The sequence below is a fragment of the Callorhinchus milii genome, unplaced genomic scaffold, assembly GCF_018977255.1.
Source record: "Callorhinchus milii isolate IMCB2004 unplaced genomic scaffold, IMCB_Cmil_1.0 Scaffold3, whole genome shotgun sequence".
NCBI classification, from domain to species: domain Eukaryota; kingdom Metazoa; phylum Chordata; class Chondrichthyes; order Chimaeriformes; family Callorhinchidae; genus Callorhinchus; species Callorhinchus milii.
In genome coordinates, this window is record NW_024704744.1 from 84,138,178 (window position 1) to 84,164,842 (window position 26,665).

General features: G+C 37.5%; 1 protein-coding gene across 2 annotated transcripts; it reads left to right on the plus strand.

Annotated features, from left to right (window-relative positions):
• Window positions 1-583: 583 nt before the first annotated feature.
• On the plus strand, window positions 584-25,867 carry LOC103177985 (suppressor of cytokine signaling 5). Of its 2 annotated transcripts, XM_007892433.2 has the most exons (3): window positions 584-608; window positions 1,074-1,151; window positions 17,552-25,867. In XM_007892433.2, exon 3 carries the CDS (start codon window positions 17,567-17,569, stop codon window positions 19,175-19,177), a length of 1,611 nt encoding a protein of 536 aa, XP_007890624.1. In that variant the 5' UTR covers window positions 584-608; window positions 1,074-1,151; window positions 17,552-17,566; the 3' UTR covers window positions 19,178-25,867. The 2 variants fall into 2 exon arrangements, with proteins under 2 accessions (XP_007890624.1, XP_007890623.1); XM_007892432.2 differs by lacking the exon at window positions 584-608 and having other exon boundaries at window positions 1,008-1,151.
• The last annotated feature ends 798 nt before the right edge of the window (window positions 25,868-26,665 follow it).

A 26,665-nucleotide genomic window follows, 5' to 3' on the forward strand; every position in this document is an offset into this window, starting at 1 on the left:
ATCACATTGTCCAGACACCTCGCAGCGCTACCCGGGATATACCGTACAGCTGAGCTGCAGCCCTGCCGCCCACTCAGCCATTTCTACCCGGAGCTCGGAGGTGAAATGGGATGACATGGACATTCACTTCACTTTACAGTATATTCTGCGAAGCGCTTTGAGACGTCTCCAAGACGCGATAAGGCGTCATATCACGACTATTATTCACAATGATTCCCTCCTCCGTTGCACACCCTCCACCCGCACCGGCCAACCAAACGCGCTAGCGGAAGTCCCGCCCACCGGACTGTCTGGTTGGACAGAGAGGCGCTCTGCGGGCTGGTGGGCGGTCGCCGGCAGTCAGTGAGTGGTCAGTCAAGTCAGTCAGTCAGTCAGTCAGTCAGTTGTGGGGCGGGGCAGGAGGCTCTCCGTCAGCAAGTTTCCTTCCCTTCAAATGCTCGCGCGACCACCATTATAACCGTCGCCGAGAAGAGGGGGGGCGGGGGCGGGGAGGGAGGGAGAGGCGCTTCCCCCAGCACCGCGGGCCCTGACTGACTGCCTGACTGACTGACTGCCTGAGCCGCTGTCCGGCTCTCTCCTCTCACTCCCTTTTTTTAAAAAAAAATAACGTGCGTCTCTTTTTCTTTTTGTTGTGGTTGTTGTGTGTGTGTTGTGTGTGTGTGTGTGTGTGTCCCCGTCTCCGCCTACGCGCTTGTAGAAATGTACATCTCTATATTTTTATATGGCGTTTAAATTAAATATAAATATGTATACCTATCTATGGTGGTAGTTACCTCTTTACCCTCATTCCCCAGTTCACCTCAGGCCAACAAAAAAAAATCCTATTACGGTCGAATTCGATCGTGTTAAAAGAAAATATATATATATATTTTTTAAAAATCTCTTCCCCTCTCTCCCTCTAACCGGCACCGGACTTTTAATTGTTTATATATATATATATATATAATATAAATATAAGCTTTTTTTTTATTTTAGAGAGGTAGTTTTTTGTGTGTCGTTCTGCTTCCAACTCTCTGTGGTTTATTTATCCTCCTCCCCACCCTTCTCAACCCAATTACAATACATCTAAGAAGGTTTTCTCTTGCTGCGGTGGCCGGTGAATTTTCTCTTGGAGATGTCGCTGGAGGGGAAGGTCGTGCGGAGGGTTTGAGGTAAGTGGAAGAAAGTGTTTCCCGTGTTGGGTGATAACATTTCTCGCTCTCTCTCTCTCTCCCTTTCTCCTCTGTGTGGCGGGTGGTTAGGTACTTTGGGAGTGGGGAAGAAGAGAGTCATAATATTCCTTGCATTTGATGCAGTGCCTTAACACGTCGTTCAGACGTCTCAAAGCGCCTCACAGGATACACTATTTTGTGGGTGAAACACCACAGCCAAAAGGGGAATTCACACCAAAAAATTGTGTGTGTGTGTGTGTCTCCCTCCCCCTGCCCTTAAAATGACAAAGGATGGTTAGTTTTGGGAATGTCAAATCTCTTTTCTGGCTATGCTCTTTTGATTTCTCGTGTTTTGCTGCACCTTATGGGAGCGAGAGGTATATTTGGAGAGACGTGCCCTGGCTTGTCCTCCCCTCTCTCCTGCGGAAGACTTTTTTTTACAACCTGTACCAGACAGAAGTAAAATTTTAGACATCTTCTGTTACATAGGAAACAGCATTTTCTATGTGATGTTTTTAGTCAATTCACAATTGATACAAAAATATCCGTCAATTCACTTTACAGTATATTCTGTGAAGCGCTTTGAGGTGTCTCAAAGACATGATAAGGTGCTATATCAAATGCAAATGCAAGGATTATTATTTCCATCTCTTTCTCAGTTGTTGGCCTGACTCTCTCCTGTATGTGTATCTACGGACATTGAATTTTGGGGAAGAAAAATAAAATGCTGCATTATTAATTTCTCCTTCATATTACATATTGTCATTTTCCACTAACCCGCCACCACCACCCCACACACACACGCACAAAAATGAAATCAGTTAAGTTTATCTGGCCATTCCTATGAATTTAGGATTTTTTAAAAAAATCAATCTTGCCCATGTTTCCAACATCTTGACACAGCTGCAAGTGAGAAAGCTTGCTAGTTTATTGTGATATGGATAATCCCATTTAATGCCTGATCATGTCAATGTCTTGAAGCCGTTTTTCAAGTTTTTCTGTAAAGTGTACTGCCTGGATATTTGTGGGCTAACACAGCAGGCAATTTTAGCAGAGCAATGTTCCTCAAACAGCCATGAAATTGCAAGACCAATAATTTTATATCTGGGAGATTGTTGGTCAGGACACAGCGAGAAACTTCCTTTCTTCTCAAATAGTGCTTTGGGATTTTTAATATCCACCTGAAGAGGCACATACATTTAATGCCATCATTAGAAGGGTTGGACCTCTGACAATGTAGCACATTCTCAGCACTGCATTGAAGAGCTCAAAGTCCCAAAGCGCAGGGTTTGCCACAACACTCTTTCATTTAGAATTGAGTGCTACCAACTCAAGCAGACTTGATTGTAGGGGCAAAAAGAGATTCTCTCTGCCGTTTCGTTTTTGTGATTCATATCAAAGGTGCGTTTTTATTTAATCATAACTGTTTCTGGTGACTGTTTCTAGTGGTTCACACTTCTATAAACTGGATAAGTCTTTGATTTTTTTTCTTTTCTCTTTTAGTCATTCTAAATCTTTTTCTGAGTCTGGAAAGTTTTTGAAGGTTCGTCTTGTTTGACAGGGTCATGTTTCCGTGAGACCCTGTCAAACAAGACGGATCTTCAAATCCCATAAGTTTTTACATCTCATCAAGTATACAATAGCAATTGTCGGGTTTTCCTTGTGAAATGATTCACTGTTTTAAGAATTGTCATTAATTAGGCAGTTTCCTAGGTAGCGTTTTTGTTTTACGTTTGTAGCTTAACGGGTGGTGATTATATGTTTGACTTGACTGATTGTACCAAATAAATCTATACATTTATAGTTTTTTTCAAAATTTGGTGCTTTTGTTCTGCATGGAACATTTGGGGGATTTTTTTTGTAAATTCATGGTTTAACTTTTCAGATGATGAACAAATGTATTTTTTTTAGGAAACTATTTTCTAATTTTGTTAGTTTGAAAATGATTCCTGAACCTTACACATGAATATGAAATTATTCTACTTATTATAACCTATTAAAACATTGAAGTAAAATATTACATTTATTGCCATTATCAATATTTTAATTTTTAATCCCATTTTTATTTTTAAAAAATTGTTGTGGCTAGAAATGAGACTGAGCAATCATCTGTAAGATTCAGTGGATAGCTGAAGTTTAGCCTTCCAGTTGAGATTTTTATAATTTTTACTGATCGCTGTGTGTGATTCTCCGTTTTTTTTAAACAAATGATTTGGAAAATATTTCCCCCAGTTTCTAGACACCATATATAACTTCCAATTAATAATGGTATTATTCTAAATTTAGCTCCAAGTGGAATGGCATGTCTCCAAGAAGCTGCTGATTTTCCTATGCGTTGAAGTCAACTCTATTCTAGATTATCATATCGGGTCCTGGACCAGAACCTGTATGGTCTTTTTTCCTGCATTCCTCTGATAACTTGTTAATTTCCCATACAATATATGTCTGACCCGTTTTGAAGTATGGTACAAGATATGTCAATCCCATTGCTGTTCAATAAGGTATTTTATCAAATATATTGCTGTGTGATTGAATCTTTTGTCTTGCTGTTGAGGAACGGGTAAGGAATCTTTATAGTTTAATTGGATTTTCTATTTGGATCTTCTATTCATCATATTTGGAATCTGCAGGGCCTTGTCCATTTCCAAATCCTAAATTATATTTAGTCTCCTTTTTGTAACCAAATCAACCAATCCTTTTTTGAAATGTAACTCTGTAAATCCTTTAAAATCAAATTGAAACTTGAGTGAATAATGTAGGTAACCTTGAATAGATTATTATAAACTAATTGCAAAATAAAGTATTTGAAATGGCATTTGGCAAATTGGGTGTTAGGCACAGCTGGAAAGCAAATGTCTTACTTGAAATAAGGGATTTGATAGGGAAAAAAAAATAACACTGAGAAGAGCTGACAACATGCACAGATATTTATTTCAGATTGAGAACCTAAACAATAGTCAAAGTGAAGAAGGCGATGGATTGTGAAAATTGAAGAGCAGCAGAAGAAAGGGGATTTGTCAATGTTATCATGTGACATCAAGCTTTTGTTTTAAAGGCCTGACCATTGTTGGAAGGGAAGACCGGAGGAGCTAACGAATTGCACAATCTTGAGTTCCTTCAAAAGCAGAAATTAGAATGGAAACAGGGATATATGCGATAACAACTTAGCGAGACTGTAAGCTTATATATTTGGTCCTTGGGAGAAATAAAAGGAAAGCAATGAATGACTTTTGCATTATTGATTGAGATAAGTCAGCATAGTGAGAGGATGGAGGTCAGAGGTGAGAGAAAAATCACCTGTCATACTTAACTTGTATTCTGTTTGGAAATGCAAGGAACTCGTTGAAATAGATTTCCTCAGATATGGAAGACCAACATATAGAATCGTACAGCACAAAAAGAGGCTATTCGGCCCATCGAGTTTGTGCCGGCTCTTTGAATAGAGCAATGTAATGTCACATTGAAGTTCTGGATATACCTGAGCATTCGGTTGTTAAAGATAACATATTTAGGACAAAACAGGAAATCAAATAACCTGGAAGCTTCTTTAGCAATGATTTAGATTTGAGATCAAGAGAAAGCAATAACGGTAAGAGGTGTGGTAGATGTTTATATGGGGGAGCATAGGAAAACTAAGGAATTGAAAGGAACTAGATTATTATCCTATTGAAGTATATTCAACAACTTGTATTTTCGCCCACAACTATACAGTCAATTCACTTTACAGTCTATTCTGTGAAGTGCTTTGAGAAGTCGAGAAGACATGAAAAGCGCTATATCAAATGCAAGGATTATTACTATTATTTTATTATGTAGTGCCCTTTACACAGGGCAACATCTCAGAGCGTTTAAATGCAGTGTTATACTATAGATTTAATAATCTAGAAAAACGTTTCAGGCAGAAGACTATTCATCTAGCCAATCCATCTTCAGTTTTGGGTACCCAATCGTAGGAAAGTTATACTATTCTTCCGATAGTTTACTATTCACTGTTCAATACCTTGTTCAGCAACAGTTCACTCGATTAATACCTGGTCTGAGGAGGGCTTAGATATGACAAGGTTATTTTCATGAGAGCAGAGAAGGTTAGGGATGTTTTGATTAAGGTACTTAAGATGATTGAAATGAGTTGACAGTTTAGATCGTGGACAATTCTTTTCTCTGGTAGAGGTATCCATTACAAGAGGACCTCAAAACCAAAATAAGAGGTAGAACAGAGGTATCAGGAAGTGGAATGTTTGCTCCCCCAAAACTGTAGAAGTGGAATCAATAAGCAAGCTTGAAAGAGAGACAAACACTTGGATGGTGGAAGTATTAATGGGGTTTGGCAAAAGGCAAGATTGAGATTTGGAATTGAGATTTGTCAGGACTTACTGAACCGGTGGAACAAGCTTGATGTCCTCCTCCCATTCCTCTTTTCCTACGTTCCATTGTTCCTTGCAAATTTCCCATAAGAGTGCTTTGATATAGAAGTCTCTTTAAATCCAAATGAACTTGAACCTTTTAGTTGACTGGAATTTGTCTAGTTTCTTTTTGAAACCCTTTGTTGTTTCTTGGTGTAGTGGTAGTTTTGTTAAAATTCTTGCTGCCATTCACTGTAATATAAACATCGCATCGGGGAAGAAAAGTGAGCCAAAGAAATCTGAGAAACCTTGCAATTAAATTCTCAATGCAGACTAGTTGCGGAATGGATATAATAATAATATACTAATCCTTCCGTTTGGTAGAGCGCCTTTCATGTCGGGAGGACGTCCCAAAGCACTTCAGAGGATTTACTGTGAAATGGAATGACCGTGTATTTGTAGGCAGGCATGGCAGACCAATTGCGCATAGCAACGTCCCATAAACAGTATTGTAACTTTCTCAGACAGGTAGCTGTTGTGATTAGCAGCATAAGGAAATGTGACAGATTGAAGACAATTTTCATCTATAATACACATGGACAACTTAGTGAGACAACAAAATTGTTTATAAACATTTTTTATTTTAGTGAATTTTTTAACTTATTTTCTTGACATTGCTCTTCTTAACTTGGTGACTGCTGGGAGTCCAATGGTACTATGTTCTCAAGGTGTCATTTGTTATTGGTGAACTGAGATGGTGACATTGGTGGGTTATTTGACATTGGAAAGTAGGTAATTACAAAACAAAAATCAATTTCCAGTTAAAATATGTGCATAATGCATATATTGTCTGAAATTAGAAAATATTACTTTTGGCATCTTAAGTACTTTTTACAATGAGTTGCTTCTTATTCAAGATACAGGCCAAAAAGCCTTCAGAATTGGTTATTCACCTTGTGGCTGTTTGTGGGACCTTGCTGGCTGGCACAAATGGCTACTGCGATTACCAGTTTAAAAGAAATACACCTTTGTTCTTTATGCTGCTTTGATCATGTGATTGCCTGTCTTGACCAAATTGGCAAATATCACTAACCCTGGGGCATGATTATATAAACACCTTATACTGAGGTTGTCAGTGGTTTGGATGTTTTTTGTAAAAACAAAATTTGCAAGTATTTAAATTTTACAGAAGTGAACTGCTGTGTATTATATCCTAGGGCATTGTTGAGCTGAAATTCATCCTGACTTATAAGTCACCCTGATTTGTCCCCAATCTTGCTATTTTAACTTGTATTGCAATCTTATGTAAATTATTTTGTATTTCGTGAAGTCTGTTGGACTGAAAGGGCATTTCCATTGCTATGATTTGGCAGTTCATTTGTTAGTTTCTGTTTAATAGTTAGTCTTTTTTTTACAGCACTTGATTTATTACAATTCCTGATTCAAAATTGTTAAATGCAAAATGTGTTCTGGTTGTAACACTGATCAGTCTTACTTTCAGGTTGTTACCGGGACAGCAGAGTGTTCAGGCTTTATGTACACACCCATTTTTTTCTTGAATTTGGTTAGCTATTTTGGAATTGCCTTTCTGTACCAATTAAGTTTCTCTAATTTCTTGGGACAAAACCGGAGGATATTGGCTTAAGACTTAAAATTATTTGTACCAAAAACTCTTTAGCCGATACCTTGGAGCTATTAAATACATTTACAACTGAATTGAGAAATGTTTCCTTGACAATCGTGCTATATACCAGCACAGATACAGTTCTTGTAATATTTAGGGTTGTAAAGAGGGACTGGAAATTTACACTAATTCCACATTGACAACAAGTTTACACCATCTGCTGTGATATTAATCCTTGTTCACAAGATTTAAAAATGGTCATCAATCTTCTGTGGGGGTGAACTGCTTCCTGTAAAGATCTAGTAGGTACTTTAAATATGGAAACACTTTTGAATTTAAACTTAAAATTAGGTTAGTAGATCTTTATAATATTTAGGGACATAGGATCGGGGTAGGCCATTCAGCCCCTCGAGTCTTTCGATTATTTTATTGGATCATGGCTGATCTGTACCTCAACTCCATTTACCTGCATTTTCTTCTTATCCCTTAACACCCTTACCTAACAAATATCTGTTGAGCTCAATCTTAAATTCCAATTGACCCAGCAACCAGTCTTTTGGGAACGAGAATTCTAATTTTCACAATTCTTGGTGTGGAAAAATGCTTCCTGGTTTCACTCTTTTTGGCTTACTTCTTATAAAGATTATGCCCTCTTGTTCTGGATTCCCTCACCAGAGGAAATAGTTTATTTGTATCTGCTCTATTGAGTCCTGTTTTCATAATAATTATCCTTGCATTTGATATCACGTCATTGAGATATCTCAAAGAGCTTCGCAGGATATACTGTAAAGAGGAATGACTTATTTTTGTGGTCAAAACATGCCAGCTAGCATAGCAATATCCCACAAACAGATACTGATTGAATGAGCAATTTTATTTGGGGAATTGTTGGCCATGACACCGGGACAAAGTCCCTTCTCTTTTCAAATAGTGCCATGGGATCTTCAACATCCACCTAAACAGGCAGATGGGACTTCAGTTTAACATCACATCCGAAGGACAGCACCTTTGACAATGCAGCACTACCCCAGAACTGCATTGGTGTGTCAGTTTACTTAGACGATGAGATTCCAAATCCACGCTTGGACGTGGAGTGGCGAGAGTGCTACCACTGCGCCAGGCTGGCACACAAACCATTGCTTTAAATGTGTTGAGCAGATCACCCTTCAACTTTCTGAACTCCAGGTTGCAACCCAACCTCAGAATTTAAGCCTTTCATCTCTGGATTCATTCTGGTGATTCAGAACTATACCCCTCCAAGGCCAATATGTTTCCTAAGGTGCAGACCCCAACACTGAACTTAGTATTCTAGATGGGGACTCACCAAGGCTTTGTGCAAATGAAGCATCGCTTTTGTATTTCAACCCCCTTGAGAAAAAGGCCGACATTCCATTAGCCTTTTTGATTGCTTTTTGTGATGCCATATGAAGTTACTTCTCTTATAAATAGTGCTTCAGGCTTGGCCATTTTTTTTAGTGTATTTAAATCTATTTACAGCAAATTCCATGCTTAATAGCTTACTGTTGTGCTTGAAATGTCATTAAATATAGTACTTTTTAGTTGTAAATTCAAAGTAAGTGTTTTGGTTTTGAATATTAAATACTTAATGATTATAAGTTGGTTCTTAATTTGTTTATTCAAATCCTGATCCTTTGCTATGTTTTGCCATTGTACCACGCCAATGAGTAGTTGGATGCATGTTTGTGTCCTCACGCACTGCACATCTGTAGGATGAATTTCTTATCTGTTTAGCCAGCTGACAAATCGCAGAATGAAAATGGCCTCTTTCCTTGTTCAAGACAAAATTTGAAGGCAAGATAGACAACGTGCTTTTCAACAACAGCAGTTGGAAAAGTCAAACAGAGGATTTGTTCTTGGACACTAAAATTGATGTACTGGAAAAACAGAAAAATAACTTGTTAAAGGTAAAGGATTAAAGAGCAGAAATCTGATCCTGCCTTTTTTGTTGTTTGGATAACTAGTTGTGAGCAGATGGTGCTAGGATTACTACTATAGACCTAGAAGTGCTGCAACCTGAAAAATCTAAATTTTCAAATTGTTTCTGTATTGTCTATTCATCTAATTTCAAATACAAATCTGTATGTTTTCAGTGTGAGAAAGATAAGTTTATTTGTTAAAATTGTGATTCATCTCATGGAATTATTCTCCCTATTTAAATGTGAATATTAATTGTTCTGTGGTGGGGAAGAAAGAGATCCTGCTTATCATTTTAGGAAATTCACACCCTACATAGTGGTAAACTTTTTCTACTCAAAGGTTTCATTTTCAGAATTAATTTACGCCTATGGTTAGCATGGTGATAAAGTTTAGAAGTGTAGTTTTTTTTATACTCTTGACATAGTCCAGGATATCGTCCTGCAACCTTTGGCAGCATTTAACTCGAGTTTTGAACTTGTTAAAGTTGTTAAACTTGTTAAAGGTTTTCATGCTGATTCACCAAAGCCATCTTGGATATCTGCCACGTCGTTGGAACCTAATTGGTTTGGCTCAGTATTTTGGGGATTGGGCAGACTAGCCCCCGACTTCAAAATCTGTTCTGACTGTAAAGGATCTTTTCCTGTGATCTGCATTATGATAGTCTACTATTTTCCTTATGTGATGTTTTAAATAGGAAACCTTCTTCAAACTCAGTGCAGTGGTTTAATCCAACTAACTAATTTGCGGGAATGTCATTCTGCTTCCATGAACGTTAAAGCTCGATTCCTTCAGGCGTATAGAGATCTTGTGTTCTAGTTTAGAAGGCAAGCATTCTTATAATACTAGGTCAGATGGACAATCAAGTGTTGGCAGGGAACGTTCCTGTCAAACTGTTCTGTAAAAATGAACCATTCCTTGGGGAAATCCGAAAGGACGTATTTTAGTGCAATGCTTTCAGCTGTTGAAAGCTGATGCCAATGTGTGATTAGCTGTGTTGAGATGGTAACCATTCATCATATTCTAACTACAGCATTAGTCCAGTTGAGGGTGTGTGAATGTAAAATGTGCAGTGTGTGAGGATCACATCTTCAGCTCATAGTTTTATATCATGCCTATGAATGCTGCCTGGGAGAAGAGAGAGGTCTTCCTGACATGAAAGGCACTATGTAAATGAAATTTGTGTGTTCGAGTCAGTATTTCAGGACAGGGTGATATGTTGGGCAAGTTTCCTTATTCCACACACCTCTGTACACCTAGCAGTAAATAGGAACCCGGTTGTTAGCCGATTGGTGGATTGCTTTTCTGGGGGTAATAATCCCTTCAAAAAAAATCATAATAATGATTTGGTCACTCAATCCATGACCGTTTGTGGGACTCTGCTGTGTGCTATTGGCTGCCGTGTTTCGCCCACACAATATACAGTCAGTTTACTTTGCAATATATTCTGTGAAGCGCTTGAGATGTCACGGAAGATGTGATAAGGCACTATATCAAATGTTATGATTAATCTTATTATTTCAGACACCCAATACCATTTTAATTCATGAAAACCAATTGTATTTTGGCTGTTGCCGAGAAGGATTTTTTCCCCTTTTTTATTCCGTGATTTGTGTGTGCCTGGATTATATTCTAATTCTGAATCATACAGTATTTATTTGTACACTGAATTGAGAGGATCTCTAAATTGGCCTTCACTTTTGGACTCTGATCAGTTTAGATCCATGTAGCAGATCCATGTGGAACAAAGAAGAGTTGGCTGCACCATGTTTAAATTGCTGAATGCTTAGAAAGATGAATTAGGCTAACTTGACTTTTCTGTTTTGCTGTTGCTGCCTTTTATCCCTTCCTTGACCATGTCTAACAGGAGTAGGTAAGCCAAAGAAATACGCATGAGTATTTCAGCAAGAAAAGAAATTAGTCCACTGGAGGAAAAACAATAAGAAAACTAGAAGTGACTTCAATGGCAACTGCCAATTGCAGACTGACTTTAATTTTTTAATGCGCCCGATTATAATGGGCCTGCCTGTAGATCGACCTTTGTTTTAAGATATTGTCTTACGACTGGCTAAATTTGCACAGATTTCAGGGGAAAAACTACTGTTGAAGAAACACTTAAGTTGCACATGCACTGTGCTGAAAGAATTAGAATAATTACAGTTGGGATTATGTTTAATAGGTACTGAAAATGTAATCACTTAGTATTTCACCACTAAACGATGCATTTGCTGTGGAAAATCCACATGTATTGGATTCCCTAAATTTTGAGGATTTATTTTGTGAGTTTTTAAAAATCTTAAAATTGCCTGTGATGTTTATTTTAATTGATATTTTAGCATCGACTGAAACTAATGAGGGGTTCTTGAGTTTCTAAAGTTGTATTTCCATTTTCAGTGTAAAATGTATAGTAGTGCTTCCCAGAAATATAATGGAGAAACAGTCGTCTAAGTTGATAAATAGATTGGATGGATAATGCAAAACCACATGTTAAGGGTGCTTAATTTACACTGACAAACGTTCTCTGACCGAATACAGTAAAACTTGGATAAGTCTTTTCTTTACAAATCGCCTAAGTCGTACACGCATCTGAGTCCCATTCAGTTTCCTTCCCAAACCGCTTAGATTTCTCTGCATTAGTTGGATTTTATAAAGCAAATCATCTCCTAACTCGTAACGGCGTTGCATTGAATCGCAGGAAATGGTCTGACCAGTCGCCGCATGCACACCTACTAGCTGCATTGAAGTACACATGCGCAGTGTAGAATATTCATTAAATTGAACTTTTGTATGACTTGCGCATGTTTGCCTGTACCTTATACTTCGTGTAAGTAATATTAAATGTTATGGTCTCCCAACTGATACGACTTATGTGAGTTTTACTCTAGTTTTGTTTTTAAAAAGTAGAGGACTAGGAAGAGCAGAAGCTTGAGACAAAGTTAAGGTCCACATTTTTTGGGGTATTTATCGTGTCTATATGAAATTGTAATGGGAAAGAAAGTAAATTGATTCTTGATTAGTTGGTATATATGCATTTGTTGCACAATTGACTGAGTCCTTATATGAAAACTCTTTCAAGCAATTTGTCATGTATTAAACTGTATTTTACCAGAATTAGAACCTTAGAAAAGATTTTTTTAATTCAAATTTTCATCCTTTAAAAAGATGAGAATACAGTATCAGTACTGTCTAATACTGACAAGTTGCTACAACTTTTACTTTTTAATGTAATTTGTTTTGGTACACTTCTAAATTGCTTGTTCCTGAAGTCCACTGTGAAAACCTTGCATTTCCCTCCATAGTTCATTTTTTGCTTTGTCAAAAAAAATTGTTGGACCTAATTTGGGGCGGGAAGATCATTTATAAGCAAGATTTCCTTGAATCAACCTCTCAACACCAAAGCAGTCAGGTGTGTAGCTGGGATTTCATGGTGACGTCTGATGTAGAAATGCTAATATAGTAGTGGGTAATTAAACCTTTCAGATGATACTTGGTCATTTATGCCAAATGTGTTACGGCTGAAGTACACAATAAATACTCAAATGCACAATAAATGCATTTCTTTTTGAAAAGTACACTATAGCATTCAATGGATGTGAATAGAAAATGATTCAAGAATTGGAATTCAAACCTTTGAGTATGCACTTATCTGAAGATAATAATAATAATAATAATAATAATCCTTGCATTTGATATAGCGCTTTTCACGTCGGGAGGACGTCCCAAAGCGCTTCACAGAATACACTGTAAAGTGAATTGACTGTATATTTGTGGGCGAACGCGGCAGCCAATTGCGCACAGCAATGTCCCACAAACAGTCGTAGATTGAAAATGACCAATTTATTATTGTTTTTTTGTTTTTTTGGAGGGATTATTATTAGGCGTGTGGAGTAAGGAAACTTGCCCAAGGTTTCGCCCTGCCTGGAATTGAACTCAGGTCTCTCGCTTGCAAAGCGAGTGCTCTAACCACTGAGCTACAGGACTTCTATGACTCTATACGTCCCCACTTCAAGTATTTTGATTTGAACCACTATGTCCGTTAGTTTCCCCAAGAGCAGTCTACTCTCCTGGCACAAAATTGCAGAACCACACAGTGATCTTGTGTTTAATTGTATGCATGCGTTTGTCCTGGATTAAATGTATTTAAATGCTTGAGCTGGAACCTAAGTATTCTCTGGATCAGCAAACCTCAATGTTCACCACTTGCTATTTGAGCCTCAGTCCTCAATTATTTTTGAGAAAAGCCTATGTGATGCCCATCTTGCTATGTTTTTCCCCCACTTAATATACAAAAATGATCAACAGAAAAAGGCACTTGACCCATATTTTTCCATTTCATGGGGCATGTGCCCTTTAAGAAGAATAAATGGTTGATGGCATGATTTCATGTTGTGTACCTTTGTTCTGATTTATTGAGAAAGCCTTCCGTTATAGTGAAATGCGCGCTTGGATCCAATGGAATCTAACTTGCGCACAGACAGTTTACAAAATCAAAGGTTTATTAACACAGGAAGGAAGTTTCAGTGGCCAAGGAGTCTTGCGTGCACAAAACACTTCCTACCTCCAACAGCAAATGTATCCCAGAGTTGAAGGCACGTGGGTTTCCGATCCTACACCCACTTTGCTGTTTTCTAACTCTCGATTCATCTCAGCCTCACAGCCAACTCTCAACAGCCAAGTCTTCACCAGCCCATGTGGCAAGCCAGAGGCTTCCTTTGGCCTGTCCTCACAGTGGTAGGACCTGCCCTGACTGCAGTCCAGAACAATGAGACTTTCCAGGGGTTCAGTTTGCACCTTTAAATGACCCAGGCCTCACATTCCCTCCAGTATATTCCGTAGTGGCCGTCCCCACTTCCAGTACCCAGATTTGTTTGCAGTGTTAAACCATCCTTAAATAGAATATTGATTTTAGTATAAACTATAAATGAGCTGTAATTTTTTTTTCAAATTGTAAAACTGCATAAGTCACGGATCTGGAATTCTTCAAATGTACATCTGTATGGTAAATGTTTAGTTTGGGGAAAAATAGTCAAAAATGTTTTTTGTTTGCTATAAGTAACTATAATTGACACAGACAGTTATTGTGTACTCTTATGAGTTCATTACTTAATTGCGCATATGCTACAAGGTTGTTACTAGCAAAAAAATATTTTATATGGTTGGATATGGTTGCAGTATCTTCAACTCGCCTATCACAAACATTGCTAGGCAATTCTTTTTCTTCCCTTCCCCCAGCTATAATAAAATCAGTAGAAATTGTGTGGCTCCAACTATCTGTTAATGTCTACCAAAATAGCTAAACGCTTCACATGATTTTAAACAAACCTCATAGGTACCCAGTGCCTGTACTGAAACTCCTTTTAAAACTACTAGCTCAGAACAGACTGTGGGTTCACATGTCTATAAAAAGTTATATATTATTTCAATAACTGCAAACATTATGTTAAATTTGCCCCATGTTTAACATTTGGGCTTATTGTCTCCTCTGGGATAGAATTTGCATTTTTTTTAAAACTGTGAAAGCCGTAAAAAGATTTTTATTTAAGGCAGAATTGAATTTATTTAGGTTACCAAAAANTGAGAATCTATAGCTTGTGTACTCACTTTTTGCATGATTACACGTTAACAAGCGAAAGTGCTAGTTCCTAAGAACATGAGTATTCGAATGTTGAAATGATCAAATAAACTTACTTGGGGTTGCTGAAAGTTCCAGTTGTCAAAAAGGAGTGTCCAGGAGTTTTTAGGAGTTTTAGTGTGCCACTCAATAGTCTGGATTTTTTTTCTATTATGCCCAAAGGAGATCGTTTCTATAATCTTTTTATTTGTATTTTTAAAAAGCTGTGGATTTTGTAGATAGGATTGTAAACCCCTTGGAGAAGTGTTTGCAAGCTTGTATATCAATGTATGGTATTTTTGTGTGTGCAAGTTGGGAGTCTCTTCATCCCTTTTTTTTCATCAGTTTATTCAATAAAACTTCTTAGCACATTCTACAGCACTATTGACTTGTAGTGAGTCAAGTTTACATATTCAACAGTCAGCTATTTTGTTGCTGATGGACCATATACTGAAGATGATTTGCAATAATATTCAGCCTTGAGCTTGTCATTCCACTATGAAGCTCAACCACTATGCAATTAGCTTTTTATTAACTTAAAAAGCCAGCCTGTGCTCTTAGTGCTGATGAAGAGCGAGTAGCCTCTCTGACATATTTACTAAATTAAAAATGTCACCCATAGTTGTATATGCTTAATGCACCAGTACACTGTGTGGAGCAGCAGTATTACATTCTGCTGCCTATTTGTAATAACTCCAGGTTCCAATGTAGTGTCACTGGGCCATCAGTTTAATTGCCCTGCTAGCTTGTGACTACAAGTCAATAGTGCTGTAGAATGTGCTTTGAAGTTTTATTGAATAAACTGATGAAAAAAAGGGATGAAGAGACTCCCAACTTGCACACACTTGTTTAAACACTTGTCCATAGCCAAGATGACCCTCACAGGATGCTCTTATCTGTTAAAGAGTGCCCAGCGTATATGTGGATTGGGTTAGAGGAAACTTATCTGCAGTGAGCACAACAGAAAAAAAAGAACATCCAGATTATTGAGTGGCACAATGTTTTTATTAAGTTCTATAACTGGTTGGAGAAGCAAAAAAAACTTTGAAAAAGTTTAAATATTTCCTCAAATACTCCTTCATCTTTTGACAACTAGAAATTTCACTTAATTTGTGGTATCATCTCACTTTAGCTGAACAAAAACTAGATAATAAATAGTCATTGAGCCATTTTTGATATTTTTTTAACCTGACAGTCGGGTAGGAAGAAATATTTTCGAAAAACGTTTGAAGATAGTAATGGATTAGGTGGTCACAATTTGTTTCATGCAATGGATTTGATAACATGCTCCAGGTTAAACTGCCAAAGTTTGCATCGCACTTTGTTGTTTTTATTAATTGCCGTTTTTTTTCTGATTTGTTGCCCTTTTTCACTTGTCCTGCTACATTAACTCCTTCATCTTTCAATACTTGGCCCAAGTATTCATTAAAATACAAATGTACATTTTTATATAATGTTCCTTACTTTGGGAGGACATCCCAAGGAGCTTGACAGACCTGGTTTGGCACCCATTCTGGGGGTGGAAACTCTGTAGGGAGGGGAAAGTTGACAGAAGACACAATTAAGTGTATTACTCGTGTGTGAGCCTTGATGGTGTGCATTGGTCGGCTATTCATTCAACCCGGGCTGAGGCGGGGTCTGTCACTGATGTCTTTGATCCTGTTTTTGCAACATCGAGTCCTGAAGCTCATTGGTTAGAGCACTCGCCTGGGTTTGATTCCTGGCGGGATGAAATGCTGGGCAAGTTTCCTTACTTAACACACCTCTGTTCACCTAGCAGTAATTAGGAACCCGGTTGTTCGTTGATTGGTCGATCGCTTTTCTGGGGGTAATAATTCCTTCAAATAATAATAATAAATTGGTCATTCAATCCACAACTGCTGTGTGCAATTGGCTGGCATTTTCACCCACAATCAATTCACTTTACGGTATAGTCTGTGAAGCGCTTTGAGATGTCTCGGAAGACGTGATAAGGTGCTATATCAAATGCAAGTATTATTATCTTTGCAATTGCATTTAATTCTATATGTTCCAGTAACCTCCACAATTCCAACACATTTTCTCTACCAATGCAGTGTAGTGTAAGAATCCATTTGCATTGCCAATTCTGGATTGTATTCTAAGTAGATGTGTGAAGCTGAGAGGCTCTTAAAATTTCTGAGTTCAGGATCTTTTATGTAGTTTTTAACACTGATCAGAATAGCTGTCTTGTTACTGATTCTGAAACCTGAAATTGTGCAGTTCTGGCTTGGCTCATAGCAAACCCTGCTACCTGTCCATTCTTTCCAGTCAAGGCTGAGGTTGGATGTGTGTAAATCCCTACATCCTCCAAAATGGCAAAAGACTATGTTATTTAGTTCAGTCACTACATGGTAATGTGTAAAGATAACTTTAAAAAAAAGATTGAAAGGCAGTTTTTCATGTGGATGTTTTTACGGCAAGTTTTTTTTTATATTCTGGATTTTTTTCAACAATGCAATGTTGCCTAAGTACCTAAATTGAATAAAATATAACTTACTGTTGTAGTCCAAATGTAGGAGTTTTGGGAGAATTCTTAGAGATTTAGTATTCTTAGTCTTAATCGAAGTTTAACTACGGTTTTTAAAATGCAGCAAAGCTTGCTAAATTGACTGACTCAATATTCTTTTTTCTCCTCCAGCATTCAGTTATTTTAACCACCAAATTGTACTTTTTTAAAAAATATATTTTCATGGGATCTGAACATGCCCAATTTCTGATTTAAAATATCTAAATCATTGACAATTTTAGCATTGCTTAGCAAGGCTAAGCATAAAATTAAGTTAAATATTTTGATGCAGAATTAACTGTATTCTTATATTGCATAAGTGTATCTTCAATCATTTTAATATATTTTTAATTTCCTCAGCTACCAGCTTAATCTATGGAAAAAGTTGGAAAAATGTGGAACAATCTAAAATGCAGATGCCAGAATCTTTTCACCAATGAAGGTGGAGACAGAAATGAAAAGAACTCTCCAAGCCATTGTATTGATAAGAATGCAAGTATTCACGTTGGTAATCTGCCGCAGCAATGCCTGAATAGTCCATTGAATAGACGTGGAATTATGCCACTGGTCACAGATGTGCTGGAAAAGAAAGATCGAAGGAATGGAAACTGTGTTTCTGAAATCCCAGCAATTGTTGAAGCTGATGTAGATAAAGAAAACACAGATTTGCCTGCTGCACCAGAAACATCTGTGGTTCGAAGAGACTCCTACTCCCGCCATGCTCCATGGGGTGGGAAGAAAAATCATTCTTGTTCCACAAAAACACAGACTTCATTGGATACAGATAAGCGTTTTAGTAGGACCAGGTCGGGGTTGCACAGACGGGAAAGACGGTATGGTGTGAGCTCTATGCATGACATGGAGAATGTGTCTAATCGGACTGTGACACGACCATCCGTGCGCCAACGTTTTCAAGAAACTGTGGGCCTGTGTTTTCCTATACGAGCACGCAAACAGTCCAAAGGCTTATTCTCGAGCAGGAGAAAGATTCTTCTATCAGAACTGATGCTTGAAAAATGTCCTTTTCCATCTGGTTCAGACCTCGCCCAGAAATGGCATCTTATAAAACAACATACTGCTCCTGTCAGCCCACAGTCAGCCTGTTGGCTGGAGACTTTTGATACTGCATTTGCTTCCACAGAAGATGAAGAAGATCGCCTTCGTGAAAGACGCAGACTTAGCATCGAAGAGGGGGTTGACCCTCCTCCCAATGCTCTTATACACACTTTTGAAGCAACTGCACAGATTAATCAAACATATAAGCTGGGACCAAAGCTAGCCCCTGGGATGAGTGAGCTTTCAGGTGACAACCGTCCAATGACAAATGGAGACTGGGACTGTGAAGCGGACACAACCACAACAACTCTCTGTCTTCAGGCACGCAAACAAAAGCCAAGGCAGCTACCGGGAGAAAATCTTTCTGTTTCTGCTAGACCTGGACCTTGGAAAGTGCACACGCAGATTGACTACATTCACTGCTTGGTGCCAGACTTGCTTCAGATTACAAGTAACCCTTGTTACTGGGGAGTAATGGATCGATATGAAGCTGAGGCACTTCTTGAAGGCAAACCCGAAGGCACTTTTTTACTCAGGGACTCTGCACAAGAGGACTACCTCTTCTCTGTCAGCTTCCGCCGTTATAATCGCTCCTTGCATGCCAGGATAGAGCAATGGAATCACAATTTTAGCTTTGATGCTCACGATCCCTGTGTGTTCCACTCCTCTACAGTCACGGGCCTCCTGGAACATTATAAAGATCCCAGTTCATGCATGTTTTTTGAACCTTTGCTTACAGTCCCACTAACCAGGGCACTTCCTTTCAGCCTGCAGTACATTTGCCGTGCAGCCATCTGCAACTGTACGACATACGATGGCATAGATGCACTTCCTCTTCCCTCAGTTGTCCAGGAGTATCTGAAGGAGTACCACTACAAACAAAAAGTGAGGGTTCGATGGTTAGAACGAGAACCGTCCAAAGTCAAATGAAGATCTGCACGCAGCTGTTTTGCGTGGCATTTTGGAGAGAGAGAATGAAAATAAATATTTTGACTTCCCAGGCACATGGGAAAACATTCTAGTTCTAAAATGATCAGTTTGAGTTTGACTTTGCAATCTGGGTTTCTGAAGGTTTTCTTGCAGCTGCCTTTAGGTACTAGAGCACAACATAATTGTGCTGTGACTTTCAGATGTTCAAGGTACATCTGCAGACTTAACTTGTGTGCATGTATTTATTAGGCTGAAATTTGGCAACTTGCTAATTTTTTTATAGCTGTCTGTGTGCAGAATACAAGCTGAAACAAATTCTTGATTTAGGGCAACTATTGAGCTCTGATAAGATTTCATGCAGATGCTATATATACTGTGCACATTTACTGTAAAATTACTAATTCAAGTGTTGTGTTGTGAATTTGAAGTATTCTGTAAAAGATTTGAATTGAATTAGGAAAAATGTTACCATTTTGGAGACGTACCTTTTTATTCTGGGTGACCATCATGGTATATTATCTTTGAAAAGTTTAGTCAGATTGAAAAAACATAGTTATAACCACCGATAGGTAAGATTTCCATGCAATTAATGCATATTGTAGTGATTTTGACAGCAAGTATAACAAATGAGAATTTCCATATGTCTACCAGAAAATGATCGTACTTATTGTAAGAGCGAATGAATACCATTTTGGTTACCCTGTGTAAAATTCATATGATCAGATTCCCTGATTAAATTGCATTAAAAAATGAACCACAACTTTGAAATATTTGAACAAAGTGTTGTGTGAATTACAATTTTACAGATCTAGGATTTACACTTTGAGATTAAAGCATTCAAGGGCCTGTGAGAAAGAATCCAGGCTAGCATTTGTGCAGTCAGAATAGATTATTTTTTTACAATCCAGGATAACTGATTTGCTGATATATAGGAAGTTGAATCTCCTGATTTTTCTAGCTACTGTTCTAGCAGTAGCTTGTATGTTGCAAAAATGTTACAAAGAGAATAATTTTGAAAGGTCTTTAATTTAAACATGAAGATGGGCGAAATTCTACCTGGGTTTTAGATTTGCTCTAGAATTTTAGAGTGTCCAGAAGTTGACAATTTTTTAATTGCAGCCTATATTTTGGAAATGTTATTCTTATTTTAAGAGCTACTGGAAAAACGATTGCAAAGTTGAGACCGAATTCAATAATTTAACTTCTAGATGCTGTAAAATGCCACAAACAGTAAATCTGGATCTAGGGGAAATTTCTCCTCTTGCATCTGCTTCTGTTCAGCATTGCCCTCATCAAACTTGAGGTTTAGTAATTTCTCTTTTTGTGAAATTCTTGTACAAAGGAATTTCAGCACAAAATCATTTTTATTTTGAGCAAATATGGTCCCAAATATCCGGATAAGGAGGTATGGCCAAACTTTTAGTGTGTTTTGCTAAATTATTATAATTTTGCATCGATTTTATGTCATGTATTGATGCTAATTATTTTGGACATTTTTTTGAAAAAAATGGTCTACACTGAATTTTGCACATTTAATTGCATTTTTAGAATGACAGTTGGATAACTTAATGGGACCCAAGATAAACTGTAATTGCCATTTCAAACATGAACTTCCAGTACTATATATAGCCATCTAATGAGCGGCTTCTATTGAGAATTCATTTTGCACTATAAAGGTGAAAACTATCACATATGCCACCTACATAAGTTAATGGACTTTAATTTAGCCAACACTATCACAGACTTACTTTCTTGTAATTCCAAACAACTCCAAAATATCTAGAATCATTGAAAAGAGGGTTTCAAGTGTTTTTTTCAGGTTAAACTTTTCTTGAATTATTACAACAACTTGCATTTATATTAAGTACTTGAGTGGACAAAGGTCTTCAATGTGTATTGATTCCTTAAAAGAAACCTTTGCTGTTTTGCAAATAACAGCTGTGTTTTGAAATACAAATTGAATGCCTGCAGCACTAACCAGAAGCTCGATAGTTGCTCTATGAAATGCTGTGTGGTTCTCACCTGCTTTTGTCTTGTTCATCTCGCTAACCTTTGCAGTTTGGGCTCATGAGCAGGTCACTCCTCTCCCAAGATTAACTTCTTTGGACCTGAATGTGTTGTAGCTTGCACAACAACAATAATGTCATGTCTTCCTTTGTTCTATCAGTGAATACTTTAAACGTATATTCATTTTATTTAAGCAGGGTTGTTTGTTTTTTGTATTTTATGTTTACTAAATCCATGAAAGAAAATAGCTGTGCTAGACTTTTAGTTTTTAACCATTTAGTTTGTGCATTGCTAATAGAGACATTAAATGTTGCAAGCTCCAGTAAAGCAATATATACCGAAAACTTAATATTTCAGGGTTTCCAGGTCAATTCGATATTGTACATAAAATCTCTTTAACAACACCAGCAGTGATTTTATTCCAAAATTTGTAAAAAAAAATTACATTTTCCTAGGCTTGTTTTAACAGTACACTGATATTTTGGTAGTGTGTACCAGAAATATATTCTGCAATGCTTTTAAATGCCATGCTAATAACCTCTACTTGCCATGCTAACGTTTAAGACACTGTCGACGAGTGCTGGCGATGCCAAGCTGCAGGATTAATGTGTATCAAGAAATTCAAAATGCTAGCTAAATTATACTTCAGTATGTTTGTAAATACTTCTGTTAAGATTTATATTCAATCAGCAGTGTTGGTTGTATTTGTCTATTCTAGTCATCAGTATAGTGGCCTGACTCTTGCCATTTCTATCAGCAGGTCATTTTCTTATTAAAATGTGTAAAAGCTGCACATTTAAACTGTAAATAACAGTATCACCAGCATGATTGACCTCCCAAAAGTGTATATTCAACTGGCATCTTGTCTTTTTAAATTTCTATGCCTGCAGTATGTCAGACCAATTCCAATTTCTTCCTTTGTGTTATATTGCAGTTACTTGTATTCTTAGTAAGGGATTGGTTCATTTGTTCTATTAATCCTGTTCAGGTTCTTCTCAGACCTAATATTCAAAGCAACTGTAACTGTTAGTTGGTAGAGAACTGTGACCAAAACTGTTGTGTTCAATTTATTTGTGGGTAGAGGTACTTTGGCAAGCAATAATTTCATTTTAAGATCATGCTGACTGGGCATTCTATACTATTAAATATTAGTTGTATACATTTTTTAATGGTGTAATAGTTACGTAACAACTTGCATTTATATAATAGCGCCCTTCACGCCGGACCTAACTCTTATTTGTCAGATTGCTTTTACTCAGGCTGCTAGAAGAGGTACAGAGCTGTAGTTTCACAAAACTATCTATAAACGGGGTGGTGTGATACTTGATTTTAGTTAAAAAGGTAAATCTGGAGATTTTTTTTTGCAGTGTTAAGGAGCTGGATGTGGAATTAAAGCCAAGGTGCAATGTTAAGATACCCGTGGTTTTTGATTGGGAAAAAAAAATCATGATTTGTTAAACCTCCACATACAATTCTGTGGGCTGGGGGTAGGGGATCTAGGGAGTAGTCTATTAAAGGCCCGATACTCGGATATTCCTTGCAATCAAAGGTTTGTTCTGGCATATGTCCTTATTCTCCTGATGCAGAGTTTAAAACAAGATTGTTTCACACATAAGAAAATTTTAGGATTATTTTAAACTTGTTTGTTCACCCACCATCCCGTGGTTTGTAAAAAGTTTGTTTCGTTTAAAGGCTTTATCAACTTGACTTGTCAAGTTTTATTCAGTATGCAGGTCTTTAGGACTTTACAATCCCAATGGTTGGTAGCTGGGCTGGCGTACAGTTCAGCACAAAAGCTCTTCCACTAAATATTTTGCATTATGCTAAGCTGGCCATTTTTGTGCCTGAATTATTCACATTTAAAGCCTTTTACATGAAGGTTTCTTTGGGCTGTGAGTGAGAGGATTTTCAAATGGGTTTTCAAATGATTAAATTCAAATGATTAAAGTTGGTAAATTTTAGAGCTTTGCATGAAATGGTCTGGAAACATGAGCTTTTTTCACATGATGCCAAGCTTCACAGTAGGTTCAAATCTATCTGCATATGTAGTCTATGTTTACCTAATACCACTGGTTAGATAGTGAATCTTGAGTTAGTGTGTCAGAAACGTTGAAAGCCCATGAAGAGACACTTAACTAGTCTATCCTTATTTACACTTCCATCTTGTTTTTATGATGGGTGGGGAAGGCGTTGAGCTTCCACAGCCCAAGTGTTCTTCCATCAATCGCCACAAATTCCAGCCTGATGTGGCATTCGTTCTGGTCAGAATCAGCATCAGTTGGCTCAAGTAATTTGACTTATCCAGGTTTCATCACCCAAACCTGTCTTCAGTATGAGCACTGGTGAACACCAAGGAGGTTTTACGATAGACCCAGAAACTATGGCTTCAAGTGAGATGTCTAATGAAATTCATTACTTTGGAATGATGAACCGGATAGGTGGAATACCTATCTTGGCCGAGGGGGGAGGAGCAAATGAGCAAAGTGAATCTAGGAGTTTCTTTAGTGTTTTTTTTGTATTTTTATCGCTTTCTGATACCCAAATTCAAATACAGCACAGCCTTCTGGAAAGTCATCTCTACTGGTTTGTGAGAATGCTTTGTAATGAGTTGTGCAGTCTCATTCCACATCCAGTGCATGTGGATTAACACCACAAAGCTGCCGCTAAATTGCCAACCTCCAGCCACAAGGATAGTTGAAATAGGGAATGGAAATGTTTAAGCTAGCTGTGCCAAATCTGATCCAGAAAACCTGGTGCCGGAAGCCAAAAATGAATGTTCCATTTTTCCAGCAATAATATCTGACATGATTTTTAAGCACAGCTTGCACAAGTAACTTTCAAAAGCCATACTTCAAAAGAGCTATTCACTATTATTGATGCCGGTTAATTCAGTTGGCACTCTGGATCCTCAGCTGCCCATTTCTCCTTTTATATTTCTTACAAACATTCGTAATTTGTTCAACGCCTGCTCCACAATGGTAATGTTTCTTGTCTCCCTTTACTACAGGTTCTTTTATGTTCTTATGAAGACCTGTTAGATTTGTATTTATTGGTAAGGAGACATTGTTAGTTTTAAGCCACCTTTTCTAACCTAAATTATTTGTTTTTTTTATTTAATGAAAATTTGTGCTGTTTGAGTCCTGTCAGAACAGGCAAAATAATCCTTAAATGTTGTTGTGGATTTTTAAAAAAAAAACGATTTTGTGATAACAAACCTATTAAACCCCAGTGCTATATTTGCATTACACCAGTGCTGGTGCTTTCAAATATATGTGTGTGTTTCTGTAGGGGGAAAGGACGGCAGATACCACTGTAATCTGCATATTCCTCTGCTGTTCTTGCCTTATGGATCTTTCAAACTCAAAATGAAGGAAAAATGGTAATTCAATGTTATTGGTGCCATTTCTCCCAATCCATTCAAAGTCTCATCTCTATTGAGTTTCAAAATGTGTGCTGTTTCTTTCAGTGCTGGAGTTGTTGTGTGATGATGCTCGTTTTGTACGGATATTGATTTTTTAAGCGTGTTGTACACGAATTTCCTTATTGGATTCCGAAGCACTTTGCAAGAATTTTGTAACCTATATATTCGGTTCTATGTTTAGTTTATTCCTTTATTTATTTACATCAGAACAACCTAACAGTGAAAAGAGCATATACAGAATGTAAAGACGCATGGTAGAACGTTAATTTCGTCCTTCTTCAGGGGAATCAAGGAGAAATCTCTGTCATAAGAACTTATAGAATTTAAATCTAAAAACAGAATCTACACTGCATTTGTACCACAAGATTGAGTGACTGATACCTCTGACAGTCTCATGGTATTAAAGCTTGCGGTCAAAGCTATTTGTACATTTAGTTTAGGAATTGAAAACTAGTTTTTTTAAAAATGTGCTTTATTTTTGTGAGGGCTAGATTATGAGCAAAATGGTGTAAAAGGTCCACGAGTTGCAACTGAAATGTTGTGGTGGCGGGGAGCTCTATCTGCTCTAATTGTGAATGCTTCTTCAAAATGTGAGTTACATTAAAAGTTAAAGGAATATTTACACCATTTTTGTGGGTACAGAACACTTGTGATTTGAGAGCTCACTTTATGGTCGCTGAGAGTCATGAGTGATTTTAAGTGTTGCATTACATTTTTTTCTAAATGAGCTGTGAATGATATTTTACAGAATTGACCTTTCTGATTTTCTAAACTCCCTCCAAAAAATATTTTACATTTGTGCACTTTGAGATTGTAATCTCCTTTTGGGGGAGGTTAGGGTTAGAGTTTGAGAGTGCAGAATGATATAAAAAAAATTCTTTGATGCAAATTTATTGGTTTAAAATGAGAATTGATGCTTTGTTTATTATACATGTCTGTATCTTGAGTTTTCTTCTGTTTTCTCAGATCCAGCTTCTAGTGACATGGCCAATATTATACACTTATTGTAATATCTATTCTGTATACTCTTATCAAAAAGAATAACATGTAGAGATAATGTTTACTTTGCATATGAAAAACTATGTTCATTCTGTCGTATTATACAATTTGTGGCACCATTTTTTTTCACTTTTGTATAATACAGTCCTGCAAATTTCTCCCCCCACCCAACTTTCCATAAGCTTTATTGGTGCTCTCACTCTGGCTTCATTGTCTTAATGTGGAATAAAGACTACACGCATTGAATGCATTAGTATTTATAATTTTGTCTTGGTGGTCACTATTTAATGTTATACAATTACATAGTTGCATTGAATGTTGTACAGAAATAGGCCATTCGCCTAACTAGTCTGTGTTGGTGTTTATACTCCACATGAACTTCCACTTCTCCTAATCCCCGCTCCCTTACACATCTCCACATTTTCGACCCTGCCTCCCTCTTCTCCATTTCCCACCTGCTCCCTCGACCCTGTCTCTAACCCTCTCTTGAACTCCCAGCTCCACCTCCTTGCCCCCCTGCTAATAGACATAGTCAACTCTCTTTGTTCACTGGAAGTTTCCATTTCAAATAGCTGTCATCCTCCTCCTCGAAAACTTTCCTTTAACCCAACCCTGTTCCCTAACTAACATTCCATCTCAAACTTCCCTTTTGGCATCAAGTTTCTTCTTAAATATGTGGCTTTTTTTGTTTAAACCACAGCTTCCAACGTGAGTTCTACATTCTTACCACCCTTTCTTTCTAAACTCTCTTAGATACCAATCAGTACAATTTATATGGCATCTTTTAAGTTGAAAGGACATCTCAGAGTGTTTGATCTGCTACTCATTTTGCCTCCTCGTTTTGGATTCACCAACAAGTGGAAACACTTTTAGCATCCACCTTATTGAATTCTTTCATAATGTGAAACGCCAATCAGGTCCATTCTCAATCATCTCGTCTCCAATGATAGAGGCTCTGCATCCACTCATCCCTGGTAACCTAATAAATCTATGCTGAACTTTCTACAATGCTGTAGTATCCTTCCTGGCAAACAAAATGTAAGATTGCCCCTCTGCCAATG